This window comes from Acipenser ruthenus, chromosome 14 (assembly GCF_902713425.1).
Source record: "Acipenser ruthenus chromosome 14, fAciRut3.2 maternal haplotype, whole genome shotgun sequence".
NCBI lineage: Eukaryota > Metazoa > Chordata > Actinopteri > Acipenseriformes > Acipenseridae > Acipenser > Acipenser ruthenus.
In genome coordinates, this window is record NC_081202.1 from 16081443 (window position 1) to 16108185 (window position 26743).

Consider the following 26743-nt stretch of genomic DNA (forward strand, 5'->3'; position numbering starts at 1 on the left):
GGGTGATGATACAGGTTTATACGGGCCGGTTTCGTGCTGGCCCCTGGCGACAGCTCCGGAACTGTGTTAACTGTCTGGTAACGTCAAGACAAGACAATTACAAACAAACAAAAACACAACACTCACGATTTCACTTTAAATTGGTGTACCGTCCTTCTGGCTCTTTACTCACTAAAAACCAATGCGAAGGAACTGATTACAATTCTCCACCCCCCTTATATGCTGTCAGGTGATGCTTTGCGATACGTCTCCGAGTTAAAGACTAATCAGAGGGGGTGTACTATTTCACGGTGCACTTTTTCATGATACACCGGTTTTGGATCGACCATACATGCTTTCCTATCTATAGTTAGTATGAATATTGACCGTATTTGATACCTGTACAAAGTTCTAAGCTACTATAACTTGGCGAAAATGGTAGATCGGATTTATGGGCATGCGAATTTTGTGTGGAAATGCGTACTTTGGGTAGCTCAGATTGTCAGAACACCACTACTGATGGTACTTGAATCGGAGTCTCCGTCTCCGATAACCGGCACGTATTTAAAATGTTTGTAGTCAAATCACACACATCTCCTGATTCCTGCACAATTAATTGTACGATTCAGTCAGTCGTCCTTGTGGTGCAATGAAGATAACATTAGGAACTTCTATTACAAACTACAGTACTAAAGTTTAATAGGGCTAACAGTGTCTTTTAGTTAAAGTGTTGATGAAGAAGTAGCCAAATTGTGTTTTTTAAAGCAGCCAAAAAACGCACTTACATTTAAGATTTAATATATATTACAAAAGCATAAATAAATACTTGCTACACGTTTATTAAAACAAAAAAAAACTGTAATGTTATAAACTATGCATTTATTTATTTAATGTGTTTTTTTTTTCTCACAATTTACATTACCAGAACCTCTTTTTTTATCTGATGAGATCAAATCGGGGGGGAAAAAAACAAACATGTATTCAGAATGTCGTGTAAAATTAAACTGTCCAGAACTGTCAGGGGATACATTCTTTAAAAATAAACCGAAAAACAATTGTAAATGTACAGTTCTGAAATTGGTGACGAATAAAAAATAACAGCGTTTGTGTGATTCGTAATTTTATTGGATGCAGAGCTCCAGAAAAAACAGGGGGAGGACGTGATGTACTACTACTATACAATACAGGACGTTGTGGTGATTGAAGTTCTGCGCTGGTGATGGCCTCGTATCGAAAGGAATAGAAAAAGAACGTGCAGCACGATAAAAAAAAAAAAAAAAATCACTAAACCACCAAAAACAGTATTTACCCGCAAGATGCTTTCAAAACAACACAAATTTGCCTGGAAAAATGGTTTCAGAAATCTATATTTTGTTGGCGTTCCGGTACTTTTGGATTTAGGACTAGACCACTGGTTGTTACCCAGTATTACTGAACTGAAACCCCGGTAACTATTGCATTTCACTGCAGTTTAAGAAGAACAATAAAAATAAGCAAAAGCCTCTAAATCTAAGTCTAATCCATTCCAGTGAAAGTGATACCTTCACCCACCGTTCTGTTTTGTTTTATTTAATTCATGCTCCTCCCATTCACTATTCTCAGAGCTTCGTTCTCTAAGCAACCAGACTCGTCACGCGTTCCTGATTGGTGGATTTTCAAGTTTCCGCCATTTTCAAACTTCCTTTGGCAGCGGTTTGAATTGTGCCTTCCTTAATAATGTTGCCCCTTGAAAACAATACAAAGTAATAATAACCACTTACACTTCCATGTTTTGTTTTTAGAATTGTTTTGGTGTCATTTCGATCCCGCTGTGTATTTGTAAATGGAGGACAGGGCGGATCCCCAGATCCAAATTGCATCAGTGAAAGAGAGTCCGAAACAGAAAGCTGGATCCAAGAGAAGAAATTCCTCCATCAACTCTGAATCAACCAGCCCAGAAAGCTGCAAATCAAAGCGGTGAGTAAGCAGTGATTACTAGCTTGCAAACAAAACGTCGTAAGAAAGGTCTCCTGACATGCAATGAAAACGCAGAACGTTTTCCTCCACTTGACGTTGTGTGTTGTCATTTAACAACATGCTCAAGTCTCTCACACACACAGACTTGAGACGTGTTCGGTTAAAGGCCTATTTATTAATATGTCATACTTACTGGTAGTTTATATTTTTATGTAACCTCTGCATTCAATCAAACAGGTTACCTGTAGCGTTTTAAATATTGCTGAATCTATGGTACATAATACGAATTAAATCTGTTGGTTGGTACATTTAGACCAGTGACCTATATATCAACATTGCAGGTCTTTTGAAAACATAATTGATTCCATGCTGACTGACATTTCACAAGTTTGGGGTATAGCAGGCAGTGAACTCAACAGAGTGTTTTCCACTGTGGGACATACATATCCAATGTCGTGCCAGCCTGCCTTTCCCCTCCAAACAAAAATATTGTTCAAATTAATCAGACTCTTGGGGTAAGCAGTTAATTTAACATACAGTGCCCATTATGCATTAGGTTGGTTAGTATGCGAGATTTATTGACCACAAAAGTCAGTAACCCAACCCCCTGCTTTGCAGTAGAACATCTTTGGGTTTCTTCCTTTTCCATCTTCACTGCAGGGGTCCTGAAACCTTCTCGGCTTGTGGGCCCCCATGACATTAGGATTTTCTGACTACTGAATGAATCCGTAGAAATGTAAAAATGCTATTTGCCTTGGAATGATCCCTTTGTGGTGTTTTGGTGTAAGTGAGTAAGGCAGTGTATAAATGCATGATAGAGGTGACTTCAAAAGTGTTGCAAAAGAAATAAAAGACCAGCAGAGTTCATGTAAATGTTGTTACTTGATCCCCCGGCTTGGGTAACATTGACTGGTCAGGCAGCAGGGAGAGTGGGCTGCGGCTTCCCTGAAACGATCTTCTGGTCTCCGGCCCCAAATTGGGATACCTTGCACACTGCTTAGTTCAAGCTACTGTAGTGTAGGCCCCCCTTGTTTGAACGAAATGTCTGAATGTTAACCAATTAGTAAGGGTCACCAGTACCTTCTGGCTGAATTAATGCAGTCTACATGCACAGGTGTTTGCATGTACTGAAAAACTGAATGCTGACCTAGTGACATATTGTATCTAATGTCAAAACCACAGACTACCTAAGAGGCAAGGTTGTCTTCACCTCTACAATGAATGGTCAGTGCCTTCTCTGTAAACTAATAGTGTAGTTGTCCCTAATGTCATTATTGATTGTTTCATTACATAGTAATTCCTTGACTTCAAAGACATTGGGTAGATCTACCATTAGATGGCACTAAAGAGCATGAAGCACTGCATGTGATTTGGATCAGTTAACCTTTTGGCAAACCACTGGTTCTAGTCTTCCCTTTTCCTATCACTAGTAACAACAGGGCTCTGGACTCTTGACCGGAGGGTCGTGGGTTCAATCCCAGGTGGGGGACACTGCTGCTGTACCCTTGAGCAAGGTACTTTACCTAGATTGCTGCAGTAAAAACCCAGCTGTATAAATGGGTAATTGTATAGAAAAATAATGTGTAAAAAAAAATGTAATTGTATGTAAAAATAATGCGATATCTTATAACAATTGTAAGTCACCCTGGATAAGGGCGTCTGCTAAAAAATAAATAATAATAATAAATAATATATTGTTTGATGTTTGTAGCTTTACCAACATGATCTGAAAAAGGTTAGCCTACTCTTGCCTTTTAACAAATAAAAGAATATTGTCATGCAAATGCTGAAACACTAACGGTCTCCCTGTTACTGTAACTTGCTTAGCCACACTTTGTACCTGGTCTTCATCTAGCTACAGCATGGTGCCTGTCATCTGAAAGTGGATACTCATTATACACATTCCAGTGGTCAGCAGCCAGCAGGCATGAACAGAATTGGCAAACAGATGTGTTTTATTTTTTGTTTATAAAACATTGTTAGGTTGAGTCTGGCACGACTACTAATTTGAACAACTACATTACCTGACATAGTGATTGAATAACAAGTTTTTAATCGAAATGAATTAAAACTTGAAAATTGCTTGAGTGAGAAATGATATTCCTAGGGAGCAGCAATGAAAGCTTTTGCAAGATCCAGTCTCCAGCTCAAGTCAAATTGGTCTTGACAAAACCTACAACTGACACACTAACTTCTGAAACACTAGTCCAATAAAGCCAAAAAATAGAAAGTAACAAAATAAATAAATAATACATGTGCAAGTAAACACATTTTATCTTAATCTGAGATGGTTCTGTACTCTGCATGTTATGATTTCTCAAAGATCTAAAGATTCATGACACTGCTTCGTTGCTGGAATATACTAGTCTTGCATCCACTAAACACTGGCTGTGTATAAATCGACAGTGGACATGCTAGGCTTGGGAAGTGCCTCTCCAGAACTGCACTACAAACCGTTTTCTTTGTTTAATAAACCACTAGGAGGCAGCAGAGTCATTATTATCAGTTTACTTTGTACCATTTTAGATAAGATTGTTACAACCATGCATTTTTTTATCCAGGTGGGATTTTTGTCCATATCTTTCAAACATTTTGAATATATGTCTGAAATTGTAAATGAATGGGCCAAAAATAGTAAAGACTGAGACAGAAAATAAATCTGAATTCTTCAGAGGCCTGGGCAACTTTACTTGCATGATCTACTTCGAGTTGTATTACCAGTCTTGTAATTGTAATCTATTTGATTATTCTGTTTCTTAACAACATATTGCTTAGTGGTAAGTTTATACATTAAGGATACTTATGTAGACAGTGCATACTTTTGAGTATTTTGAATCTACTTTACTATTCCAGTATAACAAAAAAAAAGTAGTAATGCATTACGATACCAAAATGCGGCACAAATGCACTTTAGCCTAATGGTGCTTTTTAAGTGTGGTTTAATCCATGATAAAAAAAATTAAAAAGTGAATTAATTACTAATGCAAAATTCACGCTTATCTATTTATTCAAATTATCGTTGCAGCGCTAATATCAATCATCTGCACATGGATGTAACCTTTTACACGTTTTTAAATTATTTATACCTTTAAAACTGTGCTAGTTTGTTTTATGGTAAATCAAGAAACCAAGTTAAAGCACACAACTAATAATAAGCACAAGGAGATAATAAACACAGTTAAGTAATCCATTAAGTACCATTACATTGATATACTGATTTACTTTCTAATTTTGGCAAGTGGAAAGTCCTTAAAAATAACATCAATAACCAACCACAAGAAATGTCAGGACATTTCATTAAATGATCCTGAGAAAGTTTATGTTGGCTGATGCCACCCTAAAACTAGTTAAATCCAGCTCAACATGATTTATCCTTCTGAGATTTTTCCATTTAATCTGCCAGTGTTTTGTACTTATAAAAGCCCAAACTGTATAATACACAGAATATTTATAGAATGATCCTGTTGTATGTTTTTTTACTAAAGTTTTCCAAATTCATAAATAATTACAGTGCATTCTAATGTAAGAAGGTGAAAAAGAAAATGGCTCAATCGTATTGAGGAATTGAACAAGATTTTATATTGTGTTTACCTCGTGTGATGTTCGGTTACTACTATAAAAGCAAATGATGTACGTGATCTGTTTCACATCGGTTAGCCCTATCTTGTGAACAATTAACAAAGTGGTAAAGCTTACCTATACTTAAGACAGGGTAATGTTCGTCGTGCGTGCAGGAAGTATGACTAAGTTGATAAGAATTACATTGCCTTACCTTTGTTTACTCAGTATTGCTAGTTCGTCCAGCTCAGTCAAAGTTCATATAATGTATTCCTGTACAGAACAGTGTGATTTCTGCATAACAGTGGTAAAGAAAATAAAATGGCATTAGGGGTGGGACTTTCAAGTGGAAAGTAGTCTTTATGCACCACAAATTGTGAGCTATCAAGAATTCTCATGCATAACTCCTCTTACGAGAGGCTATGATACTTATGGGTTATTGTTTTATTTTTGTATCAAATGATGCCTACAGGTACAGTTGACTGTAGCTGACCGTATTTGAATACTATAGGGCTTAAAATTGTACTTTGAGGAACTGACCCAAGCATTTCTGGAGAAAGTACAGTAACTCTGACTGGACTAAGAAAATGCTGGCAGACCTTGTTCATGTTATATCTCAACATATTTTGTCTTTCCTGCAGTATGTTCAGACATGTGATACTGTGTTTTGCTTTTAAACCACACCTGTATAATTGCCCTATGGTACCTTTGACTGCACAAACTTTCTAAAGTTAGCTTGGAACAGTTGTTGTAAATCCTTTATATAAAACACTCTTACTCAGTAACAACCTCTTGTTACAGCACCTGTCAATCTGACCTTATATGTAGGGTTGTCTTATATCTATAGATAGAGAGAAGACCACCCTCAGTCCATTTAGTTTTACAGAATTAGAGATGGCTCAGTATTGATACTTGGTCATTAGGATATTAAGCCACCAAAAACAACACCACATTTTGCAATGCTCAGCCTTTGGTATGTTGTGTTTGTGTGAACTAATTAAAAAATATTTTAGCTGTTTTATTAATACTAGAGCTACGTAGGCAGTAAAATGTAAACGCATTAAGAAATTATCTTACTAGAATTTTGACCCAGTATTCTTCTCATTATATACATGTAATGCAGTGTAACATATTGTCTTGTTTGTAAAACTATTATAATTAAAGATGACAGTCCATATGGAGTGTGATCTCCATGGACACTAACAGAGGCCTGGCATTGGTTATGCATATGTATTAGAAATGATACACTGTTTTGGTAGGACAGAACAATGTGGGAACATTGGCAAATGACTTACACAGTGCTCTCAATTCCAGGCCTCCACTCCGACGAGGAAGCTCTTTCACCTTCCTAACTCCAGGGCCGAACTGGGATTTCACTTTGGTGAGTAAAGAACGAATGTAATATATATATATTGTATAATAGAATAATAGAATAATAGTTGGGCTTCAGTGAGTTACAGGAAAATAATTCCATCTAGGGTTTCTGTGAAATCATAAATTCCGAGACCGAAGGTCCAGTAATTTATAAACTGTCACAGAAACCCAAGATGGAATTGTTTGCCTGTAACTCACTGAAGAGGCACATCTATTATTTTTTTTACATGGATAAGTGGCACAGTGGCTTGTTTACCTAAGAAAGGCATTGGAATATCATTATTTTATGAAAAAAATATTTTTTTCTGTCGAGGGCCAGCTTATTTGCCTGTCATTTTGGGGGCCTCTTCCCAGGGCAAGGGCAATAAATGTGGTATCAATATTTTGTGTGGCGTGTGTACTTTCATGTGGCAGCAGTGGTTAAGTGGCACAGCGTTTGTCTAAGAAATTAATTTGAATATCATTATTTTATGAAAAAAAAAAGCCTTTTTAGTGAAGGGAGCAACGGCAATAAACACTTGGGGGGGGGGGGGGGTACTTTTGATTTATTACATCATATATACATGATGCTTCAGAAAGTGCTCTTATCCCAAATAATCAGTTAAACTATAAACACTAAATAATGAATACGTCTAACTTCAGGTTTCAGTCACATCCGAATATTGAATAAGTGTCTAACTTCAGCTGGGTCTATATTTTAAATTTCTGTCAAATTTTGTTCAAATCAGCTACCAACAGTCACTGAACATTTATTTAAAAATCGAAATTCTTCTGGAACTTTGTGGCTAAAAAATAACATGTACAATATACCATGCAAGTTTGTACTAGAAGAAAAAAAATGGTCATGTACAAAACTATTAAAAACCTGACAGGTCATGTCTAGCATTTTGAGCTGTGCAGACTTTGTACAGAACCAGAGGCAAATATTTTCTGTCCATTTTATTGTTTTCTCCTGATTTCTCTTGGTGAAACACACTACTCCAAACAATTAAGGGATATTCAGAGATGGGTATTCAGAAGGCATTAAAAATCTCAAAATCTTTTGTATTGATCTAATAGCTTTAGAGTAATTAATGCAAAAACAGGTATCGGGTGAGGTGTCAATAGGGGTCATATGCAAATATCCTATGGTCTGAATTGTCCACCTCCATGCCTTGTGTCTACCCACTGAAAGTCAGTATGGTGTGAGATCACGGCTGACACTAATAGAGGCCTGGTATCGATTTTGCATACTAGAAATGAATGTGTTGATAAGTGCTGTGTACACAAGCAAAGCATAGACATCACTGACTATCATGTAATTGTTTGGAGCAGTGCAAGTTCAATGTAAGTTAGGCTGATTATAACTGTTTATACTGAAGGACTTAATGTGTCTACTTATGCTCATTCAGAGGTTATTTCAAACAGCAATTAATCAAATAAAAAAAACAGGTAATGGACATCATTGTCTTCCCCTTTTCACTAAATGAATAATAAAAACAATTTAAACAGAGTTGGCTGTTTTAAAACTGGTAATCTGTGTTTTGCTAAGAACTTTTAAGTGTAAGTAATCTTTATTTTTTGTAGACTAATTATCAAAGGGCACCATAATACATGGATTATGATAAGATGGGCTAAATAAAATAAAATAATGTAAACAGTAGTTACCAGTAAACCAGCTTGACTTTGAACACATCTCTTTTCTTGTACAACTGTAGTTCATAATGTAGTTGATGTTGAATATGAAGACAGTTGCTTAAAGCAAAGTGTTCTTTTAAAATACTTAACAAATAATTCAAGAAGTTCACTATTAAAGTCTGTCTACTGTGGCATATTGTGTACTTAAAGTAAATGATGACTACAGCCCATGTCTACACAAGGGGAGACTATTTCAAGGCATTTTGCTTATTGCTAAAAGTGTTATTATAAAAGTGAATGTAAATATGCTGCTTGCATGCAAGGTTGTCCACAAAACAATCCATTTTCATATGTGCTATTATGCAAGTGTGTATTGCAGGGGGTTATGTATCATTATTTTCCCTAATTTTAACTGCTTTTGAACAGACTATAATTCACTAGGTCTAAAAAGGGTAGTGTTTTGTACATGGTACCTAAAATTACTTCTAAATTGCATCTGTTTATCCCTGTGGATATTTATTGGTTTCCAAACAATCCTGGGCTAGGTGGTTATTCTGAGCTGCAGTAACATCACCAACAAAATTTATAATGCAAGTCAATTAATTTAATATACAGATTTAGTATTTAAAATGGCTATTTTAGCCACGGGTTCTGCAGAAGGCCTGTACATAACTGAAGGGATGTTTAGCCTTTTTGTCTAATCTCTGTGGGACCTGAGTTTCGTGCAAGTCCACCTGATCGCTAAGGGGTCAATTTGCACATGACCACTGTGGCTCTGCTTGAGGTCAGGAAAACATTGTCAGAGTAAATTATTGCACAACCATGTTTGATGGGGATATTTTGTTTACAATTTCTGAGGAGAGATGCTTAAAATAATGTTCATGCTACAATTGCTGCTGCATACGAGCCTAAAGAAATTAATCGAAGTAATAGGAATATTAAACAAAACAAAGGTAAGCTCTATTTTGTTAAACTTCCACGCCTACGAATTTTTATTTGAACAGTGTCATTAATAGTACCAAGCTAGTGTAAAGTAAATTTAGGAACTCATTCTTTGCATGAGACCAGTTTGGAATTTAGCAGTTACCACAGCTATTCACTTCTCTAGTCAAATTCCTGAAGCAAAGCGTGGTTACATAAAGCCAAATCATACATAAGAATGCATTCATTTAATAATTTACCATGAAAAACCTCTTGCCAGCAAGTTTATTTACTGTAGTCTTTACGGTATTTCTTCTTTTCCTTGTAATTCTCTAAATAATACATTGGAATTTGTTTGTATACATTGTTAATTTTTTAAATACAAGTGTCATATTTTCAAAAGCTAGATAAACAGTTGGCTTTCTATCTAGACTGTGTGCTTCAGTTTGTACTTTCCCTTATAATCTGTTCTTTATGGTTTGAAAGGTTTCTAGATCTCTGGTATAACTTATAGGACATCGTAGGGAAAACTGGGATTTCAATTAGGAGTAATTTGATGTTGAAGAGCCGGCAGAGATTTTAAAATGCATCCTCTTTTGCCAAAACTTTATAGGTAGGAATTTTTTAAACACTGGCTGGTTTCCAGTAAAAATGGTGGTTTCCATTTTTAGTTTTAACAATCGTAAAAATGGAATCATGTAGAAAAATGTAGAAACATTTTTTCTTTTTTATCCCTTTCCAAAACAGGTAGTGAAGTAAAGCTGCTGTTTATTTAAAGTTGAGTTCTTCAGTTGATTAATTATATGGTGTAATTACAATTGCAATTACACAGCTGTGTAATAATTATATTTGACTCCAGTCTGGTGATATCAGTGTTTCTTGGACCTCTTGAAACCTTGTCTGGCCAATAGCTGATCTGTTTTACCCCAGATATTGCACTCCCATATTTGTATTTCAGTTAAAGTACTCCCAGTACAGTTTTCAATGTGTAAACTTGAACAGAAAATGTAATTTTCAATCTTGTTTAACTTGTACTTTTTGTTCAGAAAGATATTTAAAATATCCTTCCTACTTACCCAACTACATAATCTTATAATCTACCCAAAAACCAATGCTTTATTAAGGGTGGCATGATTGGCATCATTCATCTCTCAAACCAGCATCTTTCTCTTGCCAGCAACTCCTTTACATTCTTCCTCTTCTAGATCCACTTGCTGGTGATTACTAGTAGAGTAATATAGAAATTGAATTTGATTTAAAATAGGGTTTCCTATATTTTGGGGACTGTAATAGGGTGTGTGCTCTGCCTTAGTCCATACAGCATTACTTCACTCTTGAGGTAATGTGGCTTTGTTGTAGGTATTGGTGAGAGTTTAGTGATTCCTTCCTGTGGTTTTTCTAATCTTTTTAATAATCTCTTTGGTTTTTATTTTATTCCACAGAAAATGACCATATGAATCAATTGTGTTTACGAAATGATGTTGATTTAGAGGATGCAGAGAAAACCACTGAGATGTCAAAAAATTGTCCTTGCTTGTTTTAAATGTAACATCACTCCTTTTTAATACTGAATAAAAGGTGATTCTGATTCACTTGGTCATTAGATCTGTTTTATGTATTTTTTTACTGACCAATACATTCTTGTACCCAAGCACAGCTTTTCAAATTGCTTTCAAATAATTAATTCAATTTTACTTTCCTGACTTTGCATTTTAAACAAGGATTATTTAAGACCTTCACAAAATAGCCCAAACCTAGTCTATGGATTACTTGCCTGATGCATCATCTTATGGGTTGCAATAGAAAGCCTTTGAAATCAACCTGGTTAATAACCTGTTTTTTCTCTCATGATTATTGCCAGGCAAGTAAGCAGATATTTTGAAAACCCCTGCTGTGTTTTATCTTTGATTTCCCTTTCTTTTAGTATACAACTGCTAAAACCATAAATACTTTTTTTTGCTAATATACCCTTTTATTGAGAAAATAAATTAATATAACTCTCTTATTTTTCATGGTTTCTTTTTCCTTATTGAATAACTACAGTATCTGTTTTAATGTTACATTATTTTCTTCCTTTCCAGAAAAGAAAACGAAGAGAGAAAGATGATGATGCTGTTAGTCTGTGCAGTTTTGATTTTAAGGTAAGAATAAGTCATTTCTTTCACAATTATTACATCAGTACTTCAAAGCCTTTAAAAAAAAAAAAAAAAAACTTCGTTCTTGTGGGTACACAACATGATTAAGTCCGAGTCCACTGAACACCTGGAACTTACTATAAAAACAAAAGTAATTTAATATATTAATGAACAGACCTTTCTGAGATATTGGACCACTACAGTTGGTTTTGGCACAGGTGAGGGTGATACTCCCTAATCTTGTCTCATCAGTTTCAATCTGCCAAACCAGTTAATCAAGATCTCGCTAACGACCTTCCCAGATGCTCCAGACACTCCAGCATTGTCCAAGTCTAATGAAACCTCAAGATTTAAAGAACAACACTGAGCATCCTCACGATATATCTCTATTTTTCCATGGCAAAACATTTTAACAATTATATAAAAAAAATACATTGTAAGCCTATTACTAATGGGTGTACCATTTTGTTCAAGAATGTGAGATGAACAACTTGGGCCCATTCACAAAACTTTAAACATTGTAATGTTTTGTTAAGGAATGTTCTTTAAGCCAATTTTGACTAATTATAGTAAATCAAGTTTCAGAGAGGGTTTATTAGTTTATTCTAAGTTTAAAAGCACCCTTCAAAAAACAGGACTTAAAATGTTTGAGAACAGAGCCCATTGTTTATAATTAGGAAAACACCACAATTGCAGTGCAAAATGTATACATATTAACATATTTGTCTTAAATTCATTCACCAGGTTAGAAATGATGAGATTTTCAATCGGCATGCTAAAGAAGCAAACGAAGCAATATTTATTTAAGTCCCTCAACATGCAAACATTCAATAAGTTGCACCTGGTAGCATTCACCTTTTATCCTGTACTAACTGAAAGTGACTATAAATGCTGGTTTATTTATATAGTATAGTGCTATTAAAAGTAAAAAGTTATTTGAGATTTGTTCTTCCATTTCTACGTATGATTGGTTATCAAGTGTTTCAAGGCATTACCTGATTCATAGTTTGTTTGCTTAACTGGAAGAGTGTTTACTGCACTACCTTCAGTGTTTGGTAGCAACCAGCAAGGCTTTTCTTAAGACAGTGTATGTCAACCTTAAAAGTATGGGTGTGGGTGCAGTCATGTAGGTAGATGGTAGGAAGAACAGTTGGACTCATAAGTTACTGTACATTTTATCTGCATAATAGGAACCTAGTAACCATCACTCCCCATTTATTTATATATATATATATATATATATATATATATATATATATATATATATATATATATATATATATATAAATAAATATATTATTGTTATTATTTTGTAATTCAAATATATATTATCCAGGATAACACCTTATGACAGGATTTTGAGGTGCATGGAAAAGAAATGAAGCATATCTGTTAATGGCAGAACATAGATCTCCTCTAACCCTAAAATACCTTACTTTATAAATTCAGTGATGTCCTACTCAAAAGGCTGTAACAATATTCTACCAGAGCACACTTTACCAGTCCCTTGGGTGAAGTTATCTTCCCTAGACTGTTATGTCAATCTGCAGTTGTGAGTTAGACCTTTCTTAGACCTGTTGTGTTGGAATCAGATATTGAGTTGGATGAAGAGGAGTTCTTTATTCCAGCTCATTGTTGATACCGACAGTGTGCAAATCGGGGAACTTCTTGTTGGTTTGCTGCCCAGCTGTTGACTTTTTTCCTTTTTTTTTTTTTGTTATTATTTGGAAAAAAAAAAACCGTCCATATAAGCCTAGTGCCTTTAAAATTAAACTTTTTATAGCCAACACTAGTTAAAATTCAGAGAAAGCTTGCTAGATTTGTTTAGGAGTATAAACCCATTACAACAATCTTTTCAGTGTTTTATGCGGACCTTGAAGACTAAGCCCTTTTTCTGAGTACAAATTCTGTTGAAAAAAACATTTGTGTAAAAAAAAGAGGCGGGTCACTGGTCTTGTAATCACTGTGCTGTGTTTGTAAACTATATTAGATTTTTTTCCACATTTACTCTGTGCGCTCATTTCAAGGCTGAATTGGCAGGAGACAGACAACATCACAAGTGGAGGAACTGGGGGACTGCTGATGGTTATAGATCTGGCTATTTGGTTAATATTACATCATACTTCTGTGATATGTAAAAAATAAATAAATAATAAAAAAATTAAAAAAAAACAACACATTTGACACCAGTTGTAAATTTGTGCAGGTACCTTTCTTTTACTGAGTTCAACTATATAAAATGGTTCTTTCAAGTCTAAATACAGTTATTTAAGTATTGGTCTTGCGGTATTTATTTAAAGTATGCTAGTGTTTACACAGAGGGAGGTCAGTATTCTTACTGGCTCTTGACTTTTGGTTGATTTGAAAATCTTCATTAGGCCTACATATTAAAGCCATTATAATGTGGTAGTCCTAGTGAAGACATGTAGGACTTTATTTTATTGTCCTTCTGCTGGGGATGCGTATTCCTGTTGTCTTCAGGTATTCTTTGAACATGTGGTGTGTTTCCGGTTATCATTCCCTCAGGCTGAAGGTGAGTGCTTACCCCTTCTTGGTTCAGCCACAGTTTACACTAGCACACTTCACTCCCACTTACCCAGATAGGAGTGGTTTTGCATGAGACCAGACTTGCTTGTTATGATGCAGGACTTTTGTTGCCTAAAACATGAATCCTTACTTACACATGAGTAAGGTAATCCCAACATCCCAGACAACCAGTGATGTCAAATGAGTCCTCCTTAGGCAAGTCCATGCTCGGATCTCTGTCTGTTTGCTATGTGCAACCAACTCCTTACAATGTATCTCCAATAACAGAATCCCTGGAAACACATATAATGTACCCTACTCATTTTACAATGCAGTGAACTTTAAAAATGTAAAAATAATAAATAATAAAATACAAATGTGGATATAATAAAAACAAAAAATGACCTGAAATAGAAACAAATGTAAAGTGTTGTCCTTGGAATAATTGTACACACAATTTGATTCCAAACTACATGGTAATCTTAAATACCCTAAATATTATTTTGTGTAGCCAGCGCTGTGTCCCTATACTATGGCTTTCTTATGAACTACACTTCTATTGTACAAAGCTGTAATATAGTGCCTATAAACTGAAACTTTTTGTTGTATTACTGATTGCCAGTTTTATATATTTTTTTTTCGTTTTTATTTCATGTGTTCAAGAACAACCCTGTAAGAATATTAAAGTTGGGTGGTGTCGCCAGAATTGACAAGTTATGTGTTCCACTCCAAAAAAGAAAAAGCGCCTCTCCTCATGATTCATTGGATTTTCCATTTCATCAGTATGCTGACTGGATTAGGAATAACATTGTTTTTATTTTTTTAAATCTGTTCCACGTAGTACTGGTTCTACCTTAGGTGTGGGTGTGCCTAACAAAGTATGTTTTTATTTTGTCTAGTTATTTTGCTTATGGGATCATTCTAGTATTAAATATCCTACATATGCAAGTATGGGTTAGCAGTGCTCCCTCTTTAAAAACATGTAATACTGCAGCTAGTATGTGAACTGCATGTTTTCTTCTGGACTGATATCCTAAGTGTCTTAAACAATTCAGGGTCATTAATTAAATAATGTAGACTTGCACTTGCACTTTCACTGTTAAAAAACTGTAAAAAGCTCTAACAGTGAGAGTCTGCAGAAGATCGTAAGAAATAACACCACATATGCATACGGTGTCCATTTTAGGACATCCTCAGACGCAAGAACTTGCAGACTTCATACAACTGTGTTGAGAATTTAAAAATAAAGCATTTTATGAGATTTCTAACTAGAGGTACTGGGAATATGACTGCACGCCTCGAGGTTCCGGGGCTGAGCCCCGGCAAGCCCCAGCACAAATTAAGCACTGCTGATGCCTGACTCGAGGAGGACTGATGCCTGACAACTGACTTGAGATAGACTGGTGCCTGACGACTGACTCGAGGAGGTCTGATGCCCGACCACAGACTCGAGGAGGACTGATGCCCGACCACAGACTCGAGGAGGACTGATGCCCGACCACTGACTCGAGGAGGACTGATGCCCGACCACAGACTCGAGGAGGTCTGATGCCCGACCACAGACTCGAGGAGGTCTGATGCCCGACCACAGACTCGAGGAGGTCTGATGCCCGACCACAGACTCGAGGAGGTCTGATGCCCGACCACAGACTCGAGGAGGTCTGATGCCCGACCACAGACTCGAGGAGGTCTGATGCCCGACCACAGACTCGAGGAGGTCTGATGCCCGACCACAGACTCGAGGAGGTCTGATGCCCGACCACAGACTCGAGGAGGTCTGATGCCCGACCACAGACTCGAGGAGGTCTGATGCCCGACCACAGACTCGAGGAGGTCTGATGCCCGACCACAGACTCGAGGAGGTCTGATGCCCGACCACAGACTCGAGGAGGTCTGATGCCCGACCACAGACTCGAGGAGGTCTGATGCCCGACCACAGACTCGAGGAGGTCTGATGCCCGACCACAGACTCGAGGAGGTCTGATGCCCGACGACTGACTCGAGGAGGATTGATGCCCGACGACTGACTCGAGGAGGATTGATGCCCGACCACAGACTCGAGGAGGTCTGATGCCCGACCACAGACTCGAGGAGGTCTGATGCCCGACCACAGACTCGAGGAGGTCTGATGCCCGACCACAGACTCGAGGAGGTCTGATGCCCGACCACAGACTCGAGGAGGTCTGATGCCCGACGACTGACTCGAGGAGGTCTGATGCCCGACGACTGACTCGAGGAGGTCTGATGCCCGACGACTGACTCGAGGAGGTCTGATGCCCGACGACTGACTCGAGGAGGTCTGATGCCCGACGACTGACTCGAGGAGGTCTGATGCCCGACGACTGACTCGAGGAGGTCTGATGCCCGACGACTGACTCGAGGAGGTCTGATGCCCGACGACTGACTCGAGGAGGATTGATGCCTGACTCGAGGAGGACTGATGCCCGACGACTGACTCGAGGAGGTCTGATGCCCGACGACTGACTCGAGGAGGTCTGATGCCCGACGCCTGACTCGAGGAGGATTGATGCCTGACTCGAGGAGGACTGATGCCTGACGACTGACTCGAGGAGGTCTGATGCCCGACCACAGACTCGAGGAGGACTGATGCCTGACTCGAGGAGGTCTGATGCCTGATGCCCGACCACAGACTCGAGGAGGACTGATGCCCGACCACAGACTCGAGGAGGACTGATGCCCAACCACTGACTCGAGGAGGACTGAGGACTGATGCCTGATGCCTCATACCTCATGATTGACTTGAGGAGGGGTGATTCCTGGCACGGGAAGCAGCGATGTCTGAGGATGTCCTAAAATGGACACTGTATATATTGCAGTACTGAGGTGAAGGCAGAACAAGTGAACTGTCTATTCTTGTATACAGTTTTTAAAAGATTAAACACTTTTTTTTTTAACTTTTTGGTAAGTGCCCCTTCTGAAACAATTTGAAAGTACTGTATACATCTGTAGAAGTCTTAATTATGTTTTGTTAATGGCAAATCCATTTTGCTGCTATACGTCTTGTGTATACTCAAGTCCCATTTTATCAGGGTAATTGGAAATGCCTCCACCCCCTCTAGCAGCAGCTGTCAGTAGTTGGAGGACAGATGATTCTGGTAAACTGCTGCACTGTTAAGCCCTCCCACATTTACTAAAGTTCTGTGTACTTTGCTCTAGCCTGCCACATAGCAGTTGACTCGCAAAGATAGAGAGACTAGGAGTGTTCATCAAGTATTCTGAAGAAGAAGAAGGAGGGGGGAGGTATTTATTTCATAGTAGGGATTTACGTGTAGAAGACGTTTTAAAGGATTTTACAAAGGATGGTGGCTTACGATGAAATCGGAAGCCTTTTGCCTATTAAAAGGAGTCTTCAAGTCATAGACTTTCAGAACCAGTCCAATAAAGAATCAGAGGTAAGTGTTTTTTATTTTTTTTAAACAAATGTTTTAGTTTATAAATCAGACATTTTTTATTGTTGTGTTTATAAAAGTTCCTAAAAAATAGCCCTTTCAATTGTATTTGTATAGCTTGCAAGTGGTTGTGATGGTCATTTTGTTAATACTACTTTTTAGTATGTGTGCATTCGTTTGGTTTAGGTAAAGTAGACTATCTCGTACCAAACGTACAACCTTTCTCAGGTACATGGTTTTTCTAACTTTCTTATCAGTAACGTTTTCGTAATCATGACTGTTATCAGACAGGTATTGTTCATAAAATGTGTTTGGGGGCTTTACTCTCAGTATCTCCATAGTTGCTGATCAGATTGTTGCTATAGTGTTTATCTTCCACAAACCATGTGGATCTCTTAGTTCATCTTTTTCAAAGTGCTTAATAACAATGTCAGCATAATTTTAAAACCACAAGTTTGGGTATTTTGGGGGACAATGGGGAGCTTTTTTGACCTTTTTTTGTTGATTTTGAATATCTTTTGAAGTTTGTCTTTATTACCAGAGGAAGGTTGCGTCCTTTAAAGCTGTAGCCAGACAGCATTGCGGTTGACCCGCGCAGTCAGTTCTTGGTTGATTTACCATCAGAATCAGTTTAGCTTTCATTTGGATTTCCTTCCTTTTTGTTAATTGCTAAGAAGGGAACTAATGTGTTTCACTGTGTTGGCGTGCAAGTTACAGTCAGTGACAGTGGATTTCAGTGGAGAATAAACTCATTACTGATTTGTAATTTCATATTTTTATTACTGTAGCTTTGCATGAGTAATTGTTGTTCTTAGGAACCTTTCCAAAAAAAAAATGCTATTTTTGTGCCACTAAGTCCACAGTTTTATTGTTTAACAGAAACCAACCCAATGCTGTTTATTTAAATGTAAAAGCATTCCCTCTGCCTGTCTCTTGTGCATTAAAACATAATCAACAGCAAATGTTAATTACAATTTGGTCCCACTGCAGTTTAGTAAACTAGAAAAATATAAATTGACACAAGGCACAAATGCACTAGTTGGTAGATATACAAATATTTTGAATGAGTTTTGTTAAATATTCTCTTAGGTTAAACAGTCCTTTTAAAAAGGTTTGTGAATTTATTCTCATTTTACAAACAAAAACTTAAAGGTTAGTGAGAAATCCAGTGAAAAAATATTAACAAATAATTTGAAGAAAAAAATAATAGTGTGTTTTGCTACTTGCATTCATTTATTACCCTCAGGTTTATGTTTCTGCTGGAATTTTTGGATTGGGAGGGCTCACTCCTGAATTAATACACATCTGCGCTAGTTTATGAGGCACACCAACTGAAAAGGGGGAAAATGTGGTTTGTGGAGTGGAAACCCAGACTACCCGTATACTGCAGCAAAATATCCAGTCAGTTGTCTGATCTGGGTGGTCTGGGTAAAATTATTTATCCTGGGAAGAGAACAGCCCATGGATTCTATCTAATCAATACCTAAAAATAGATTTATTTATTTTTTTCTTCTGTTTCCGAGAGAGTTAACATAGGGAGTGGATTGTTTTTTCAGGGTCTTTCCAACTCAGGATGGATATTTAAGGTGTCAAATATTTCCATGATTTTCTTTGGGTTGCCTCCAAACTTTACTGATGAGCACTTTAATGTTTCCTTTTTTGAAATACATGGTATTTTTACAGCGTTAGAGGTTTTGAAATAAAGAACATCATGGAAATATACATTGCATACAGTTTGTAAATAACAATATCAAATTACACAATCACCATCTATCAGTGAAGTTGAATAGTGTAATAATTTTCATGAACTAACCTGGTATAGAATATATCAGTTTTGAAAGCATTGTTACCCAGTCCAGTACATGCAAAGATTGCAATGCAACAAATCAAAGAAAAGCAAATAAAACATTTAAGGATATTTTTTTGTTTGAAATACCTGAAAAACACTAGTATACTTATGTAATGCTTTACGTATGACTTAATGGAATGCTGAATCCAGGAGTCAGACATGTGGAGAACATTGTTGCTTATTGTACCCCAGAGTTCCATACGGTCTGCTGTATTTTTTATTTATTTATTTTTTTGCTACAGCAGCAGCAGCCGTTCTATATCAAGGGACATTACATGTAGTAGGCTAAACTGCGAATACATGAGTCTGAATTGTGCAACATTTGTACAGCAACAGTTCTGTACTTTTGCCAAATACAGTACTTCCAACAGGAGTTGCAAATTCGTGACAAGTAAAGTCTAAAGGCATGGCATGTTTTTACATGCGAAGAGGCTGAATGGCTTCAGATTTAATCTGGCTTTTGTCAAATGCAGGTTGTTCTTGTTTGACTTGAATGTCCTTTGTGGTGTCTGTCTACAATGTCTGCAATGTGTGCCGTGCATCAATAGTATACCACATAAATATCATTGTCAAGTGGATATACCTGTATTCTCAGATGTACCATAAAGCTCATCTGTCTTTGTCTTTTGTACATGTCTTTTGTACATGTCTTTTGTACATGTCATAAGGATTTTTAAACCGGTCCTTGTTGTGGTTAGTAGAGATCATTTTAAAACAATGGACCATCTTTTTAGTCTTAGTTAATACAGTACTCCATATATTTAAAATAAGATAGATTGTACTGCTGTAACAGACACACATACACACTAGCCTAATAGTTAAAATAATTGGTTGCACATGAATTCAATGGAGATTTATCCACTAGTTTAGGTATGAATGTGTGTGTTTTTAAAAGAGCATTGAGCATCAACTAGAGAACACTTCGCTATTGTCTTAAAGACCATGTCTTGACCTGTTGAAGCATTGTATATTGGCTGTGCTAGTTGTCTTTAGCAGCTGGCGTTTCATAATTCAGGTGTTCTGACTGTCTCACGCAAGCCTACCTGTTCAAACAAGAACAATTTGAGGTCTGTAAGCCTTTTTGTGCCGCAGGGTTTTGAGTAAATGGATGGTACAAATTACATGTCAAGAGTTAAAAGCCCTTAAAAGGAACCCTAGTGATGAGTCAAAGGTGTGAAAAAATGATTTTACTTTGTGACAAGTACTATACCTCCCCATTTTTTCAGTAAATAGCCTACCCTTAAAGTAACCAATCACTTTGATTTATTTTGTTATGGCTTCTTTTAATAGAACTAGAAAACGTATATAATTAAAATGCAGGTTGTCCATTTGAAGAAATCTAATTAATTACTGCTGTAAAGAGATCAAATAGCATTTTAGATATCTAAATACAAGTTCTAGTAACTTTACCACAAACTGAAAAGTATTATTATTATATATACACACACACTTATTGCCATTTGTGTGCTCTTGGGCTACTCTACCTGTATATGTTAATATGTCTATCTTTCAAGGAAAATGTAAATTGTACAAATGTACAAATCTAAACTAAAAAAAGCTTTCATTACTTGAGATGCACTGTTCAACAGAGTGTAGTTAGTGACCATTTGCTAAGTGCAATACTCCCTTGCTTAACAGCTGAGAGCCGAACAAGATGCATACCAGAAATGCTCCAAACCTTTATAACCTTCTAGAAATGACAGTAGTTCATTGTGACAGATAAGAACCATTGGCTCATCTCATGTTAAAGAACAGCTGTTGGATATGGGCAATTTCCTGACCAGTGCAAGAGGGGCATTATTGTAGTCAGGAAATTCCACACAAGAGGGTATGACAATTGGCTTGTCCACCAGTCCCATTCTGAAACATTCCTTATACGATCAAGTGGGGACCCTCTATTCAAAACATGTTTTGGTTCTTATTTATTTAATGTTAGACTTGGCTTGATATTCTCTGTAAAATGTGACAAATGAATAATCTGTATCAATTATAGCAGCTAATAGTCTGTCTTTGTCTTTGCAGGAGCCAAGTAACAAACGGGTTCGACCTCTTGGAAGGGTAACGTCACTGGCTAACCTAATCTCGCCTGCAAGAAATGGCGCTGTCAGGCGTTTTGGACAAACAATCCAGGTAAAATAATATTTGCCGTCGTTTAAGAATAGCATACATTAATCATAAGTGAAATGCTTTCAAAAATAACTAAAGGTGTAGTGGCAGTGAAATGATCTATAAAGGAAAGGCTTTAGATATGTAATCAAAGCATGTCATTTTAGTCTGCAGTTAAATAGAAGTAACTAATTCACTTTTTTTTTTTTTCCTCGTAACAGTCCATCTCGTTTCGAGGGGAAGGCAAATCACCAAGTGGTTCCCAGAAATCGTGCAGCAAAACTGCAGCCCCAACCCCACCAAAGAGGCGTAACAGCACTCTTTGGTCTGAGACTCTGGATGTTTCCATGAAAGGAAACTTTTCAGCTAAAGAAATCAAGAGACAGGAGGTATGCCAATACAAGACCTTGAATGAATGTGAACTCTGTGTTTTGGTTACTTGTAGTTGGTTGTTGGGCATCCATTACTGACACGTTTCTAATCATTGATTGTTTAATAACGGCATGCTGTACATTGAATTCAGCTTCTAGTTTCACCCTTCGTAGTCTTTGTTTTATTGAGCAGTGTCCATGTAAAGGTTGTGGTTACATTATGTACTTTGCAGTCAGTCTGCTAATATTTAATTTGGTCGAGCCATTCTAACAATAAAAACTCAGCACTTTGTGTACAGTTCCCATTAGTTTTCCTATGCCAGACATCGCACCCATTGTCAAAACTGTCAAACAGTAAGACCATTTGAATAGTATGTGTGATAGTCACATTCAAAATACAAGTTCAAATGGAACGTTCAACTTCAGCAGACATTTTCAGATCTTAAAGATCATTGGTTACAAAAGTATGTTCAAGTCAAGGAAATGAGGAACACATTATTGAATATTAATAGTTTAAAAGATTGTTGTTATCATTATTTATAAAGTGATAACAAAAAAAGACATTTCATCCTGTTGTATGCTACCTTTTGACATGTGCTGGATTTCAATTTGCCCCCCCTTTTTTTTTTTCTCAGGCTATTTTTGAACTGTCTCGAGGGGAAAAAGATTTAATCGAAGACCTCAAGTTAGCCCGGAAGGTCAGTTATTTTGTGGTTTTAAAATAAATTCTCATAAAATGTATACAAGAACATTGGCAGCATTTTTATAAACAAGATTGTTGCTATTAAAAGAATATCTGTGTCTTTTCAAAAAAACAATGTTTTGATGTGCTTGGTTAAAGCTATAAACATGATTCATCAGGTCTCCATTTAAATAAATAAGGTGTGTAACACATTTACTTTAGTTATTTATGTAGGCCTATTTATTTATGTATTTATTTATTTGTTTAGGCTTACCATGATCCCATGCTGAAGCTGTCTATTATGTCTGAGGAAGAACTAACTCATATCTTTGGGGATCTGGATTCATACATCCCTCTGCATGAAGGTAAACCATTTTGAAATATTATTATTATTATTATTATTATTATTATTATTATTATTATTATTATTATTATTATTATTATATTAAAATATTTAAAGAAAACAAAACAGGAAAGCAGCAGTTAATTTACAGTACTATACTTTACCAATGTTAATCTCTTGACACTGAAACTATAGTTATTCTAGGGTTGTCGTTTTGGAAAGTACTTGGTGCCCAAAGAGTTAAAGTAAAAGATGTGTTCTTTTTTTCTTTCTTAATAAGGCTGTTTTATCTCTTCCAGATCTCTTGGCACAACTTACAAAGGCAACAGGGCCAGACGGAACTGTGGGGCAAATCGGTCACGTATTTGTGAACTGGGTGCGTATCCACAGTTGTTTGTTTTATTTGGGGGTGTTTGTGGTTATGTCAAATAACACAAAGCATAGGTTCTCTAAATAATAATGGTATTTCTTTTTTTTCTTTTGTCTTTAGTTGCCAGGCCTCAATGCTTATAAAGCGTACTGCAGTAAGCAGCTGGCAGCAAAGACACTCCTGGATCAGAAAAAGCAGGACCGTAGAGTACAGGACTTTCTCCAGCGCTGCCTGGAGTCTCCATTCAGCCGCAAGCTGGACCTCTGGAGCTTCCTTGACATTCCACGAAGCAGACTGGTTAAATATCCCCTGTTGCTGAAAGAGATTTTAAAACACACTCCCAATGATCACCCAGATGTGCAGAGCCTGGAAGGAGCGGTATGTGACTTTAACACTTCTTGATAAATACGTTCGTAAATTCATATGCCAATGAGACATTGATATCATTTAACCAAACCTTAATTCTGCTTGGTATGCAATACATTTATCTCTTTTTATTTATTTATTTATTTATTTTTTATTTTTTTAAGATTTCCATAATCCATGAAGTCCTTTCTGGTATCGATCTTAAGAAAGGTGAATCTGACTGCCAGTACTTTATTGACAAACTGGAGTATCTTGATGACCGGCAGAAGGACCCACGTATTGAGACAAGCAAGACATTGCTCTGCCATGGAGAATTACGGAACAAAAGTGGAACAGTAAGATATTGCGTTTTTACTTTGAATACCATAACTAACTGGTATTTTTTAGAAATGGGGGGAAAAGTTCAGTTTTCTAAAGTGGGAATGATGGCTTTGGCTTTGTAGGATCGACATTGTAATCAAATTAGGTAGTTAACCAATACAATTGTGGGTTTCTTAATTTACAAATCTAAAAACATTCAGTAGTTGCATCATGCTTATTTAAAGCCTACGCATGAGGGTTCTTATTCTAAAGAACAGGTGATTGTGTAATATATAACTATTGTACAATACAAGAATATCCAGGGATCCTTTTTAATGTCAGACACAATGATATTGTGGCTGGGTTTGCTTACAAATGAAGTTACAGGCTGTGGTTTATTTAACATTCCTTTTAAGTCTACTTATCTGCTTAAAATATCCATGCTACTACTGATTTCCAAATATCTTTGTAACGTATAAGTCTTTTTAGTTTTATTTTAGTTTTGTTTTAGTTTTGTTTTTATGCTTCAAATCAGAATTTTTCTCTTCCTTTGCCTAGAAACTTTATGTATTCTTGTTCCAAGACATCTTGATTTTCACTCGCCCGGTTACCCGCAATGAGCGGCAGTGTTATCAGGTGTATCGTCAGCCCATCCCAGTGCAGGACCTGGTTCTTGAAGACCTGCAGGATGGAGATGTCAGAATGGGAGGTTCCTTCAGAGGAGCTTTTAGCAACTCGGACAAAGGTAAGATATTGGTTGCCAAGGTGTCTGCTACAAATTGACAGAGTAACCAGCAATGGTGCCTTGAGGGCTGATGGAGCATAAAATACACTAAGTAAATGGTATCTTGGTGAAGCCGCATTTCAACAGACCAGATGTCCAAAGAATGAAAGAACATATGTGTAGTCAGCCAGTAAAAAAAAAAAAAAAAATTCCCATTATTGGCCTCTTACTGATATTAGCGTTTTTTTTTTTTTCTAAATTACCCTAATAGAAATGTTCACTTAGCCCTGGGGATTTAGATAAGTGTCCCGCAGTTCTTACTATGTTGAAAGAGTTTGTCTTGCATGATAAATATAATTGTATACAAAATGTAATTTGTCAGAAGATAGTGACAATCAACAGTACTAATTTTTTTTTTATTATTATTTTTTTAGCTAAACATATTTTCAGGGTGCGATTCCAAGACACAACTCAGGGTCAGTCCCATACTTTACAAGGCAACGATATCTTCCATAAGCAACAGTGGCTCAACTGTATCCGTACTGCTATAGCAGCACACCAACCGGCCCAGTCCCCAACAAGAGAAAGGGAGCTCCCACAGCTTAATGAGGAACCAAAATGCTGTTCCCCTCAGGCAAGGAACATCAAAGTGAAGAGGTGGTCATCTACCCTTTCTGGCATTGTTCATATGGAGGCAGATGAAAACACTTCCGAGACTGGTTCTATTGAGGACACCACAGAGGAAATTGAAAATGTACAAACTTCAGTTCGCAAAAAAACATCTATACAGAAAACAAAAAAAGAAAAGTCCCGATCAATAGGGAAAAGAAAAGAAAAGTTGGTGTAAATAAAAGCCATTGCTGGGCTTGAAAAAGACTATTTATAAAACTTGTTTTCTAAGTAATAGAGCAGTGTAATATTCTCCTAATTGTTATGTTTTTTTATTTTTTTCTTTGTATATATCTTTTTAATGGCAGCTACTTCAATGCAGGCATCTGTATTGAAAAACTTAGGGTCTGTTTTAGGGGTTCAGGGTTAAGTGTTCAGGGCTTTTATGATAGAACCTTTTCTGTTCCATCACCCAGTATAGTGACAGTTAAAATTGGTTTTACAGCATTTGTTTAATTTTCATAAAACATTTGAATTTTTTTTTTTTTTTAAATATATATATATATATATATATATATATATATATATATATATATCAGTACTGTATTAGCATTTTAGCAGTCGTCAAACAATGGCATTTGATTCATTCACGTTGTAAATTGTTTGAGAAATGTAAATAAGTGGACAAGATTTTTAAAACAGACCCCAGGTTCAATAGTTTGTACTGGAACACACTGTCTTACAAATGTATATTCCTTATTGTACATATTTTATCCTGCCAAGCCATGAATTTACTATATTGGTTATCTTTTTTTTTTTTTTTTTTCATTAAAGTAAATTCAGAATTGTTATTTTTAGGTTTTTAGTTTTGTTCTTAAACAATCGGCGCATATATATATATATATATATATATATATATATATATATATATATATATATATATATATATATATATATATATATACACTTTGTCCTTTTTTGATATGGTATTTTTTTTTACTGAAAGAATTATAAACTGAGCCACATTGGTTTTAAGCCAACAGCTATAAAACAGATCAAACCATCCAATGTAGCGGCTTGCATGAGGATTTTTTGGTTGTTATTGCAGGCATGTAAAATGCTTTTTGTGGGGGACTACTGAGAGAGAACTGCCATGTAAATGTTTGAAATAAAGAGGTAAACCGGTATGTTACAGAAGGTTAGTGAGGAATATATAATGGAAGGGGAAAAAATGGTGTACATTGAAAATGAATTGTAATGACAAAATGAACTAAAGAAAGGCTTCTGTGTAAATTGATCAGCATGTTAAAGAATACAAGCATTGTGCATTTTAAAATGTGTTTTGCTCATATGAGGGATTTCATTTTGGTATAAAAAGCTAAGTGTGAAAAAAGGATGAAAAAAGGTATGTTGGGGAAGATGAGTTTTGTAGAAAGATGTGGCATGTTGTAACTTGGACTGTAAATATATGGATGTTTATGAAGGGGCAGTTCTCTGTGGTGTACAATATCAAATTATGAAGTACAATAAAATTCTATGTAAGGAAA

General features: G+C 36.4%; 1 protein-coding gene across 2 annotated transcripts; it reads left to right on the plus strand.

Moving 5' to 3' along the window:
• The first annotated feature begins 1574 nt into the window (after positions 1-1574).
• Positions 1575-26743, plus strand: LOC117419526 (neuroepithelial cell-transforming gene 1 protein-like). 2 transcript variants are annotated; one of them, XM_034032327.3, is made up of 12 exons: positions 1575-1935; positions 6808-6874; positions 11487-11546; positions 21348-21455; positions 21653-21820; positions 22438-22500; positions 22753-22849; positions 23127-23203; positions 23318-23575; positions 23728-23898; positions 24422-24608; positions 25022-26743. In XM_034032327.3, the coding sequence occupies exons 1-12, from the start codon at positions 1802-1804 to the stop codon at positions 25432-25434; spliced, it is 1803 nt and encodes a 600-aa protein (XP_033888218.1). In that variant the 5' UTR covers positions 1575-1801; the 3' UTR covers positions 25435-26743. The 2 variants fall into 2 exon arrangements, with proteins under 2 accessions (XP_033888218.1, XP_033888217.1); XM_034032326.3 differs by lacking the exons at positions 1575-1935; positions 6808-6874; positions 11487-11546 and adding an exon at positions 17236-17479.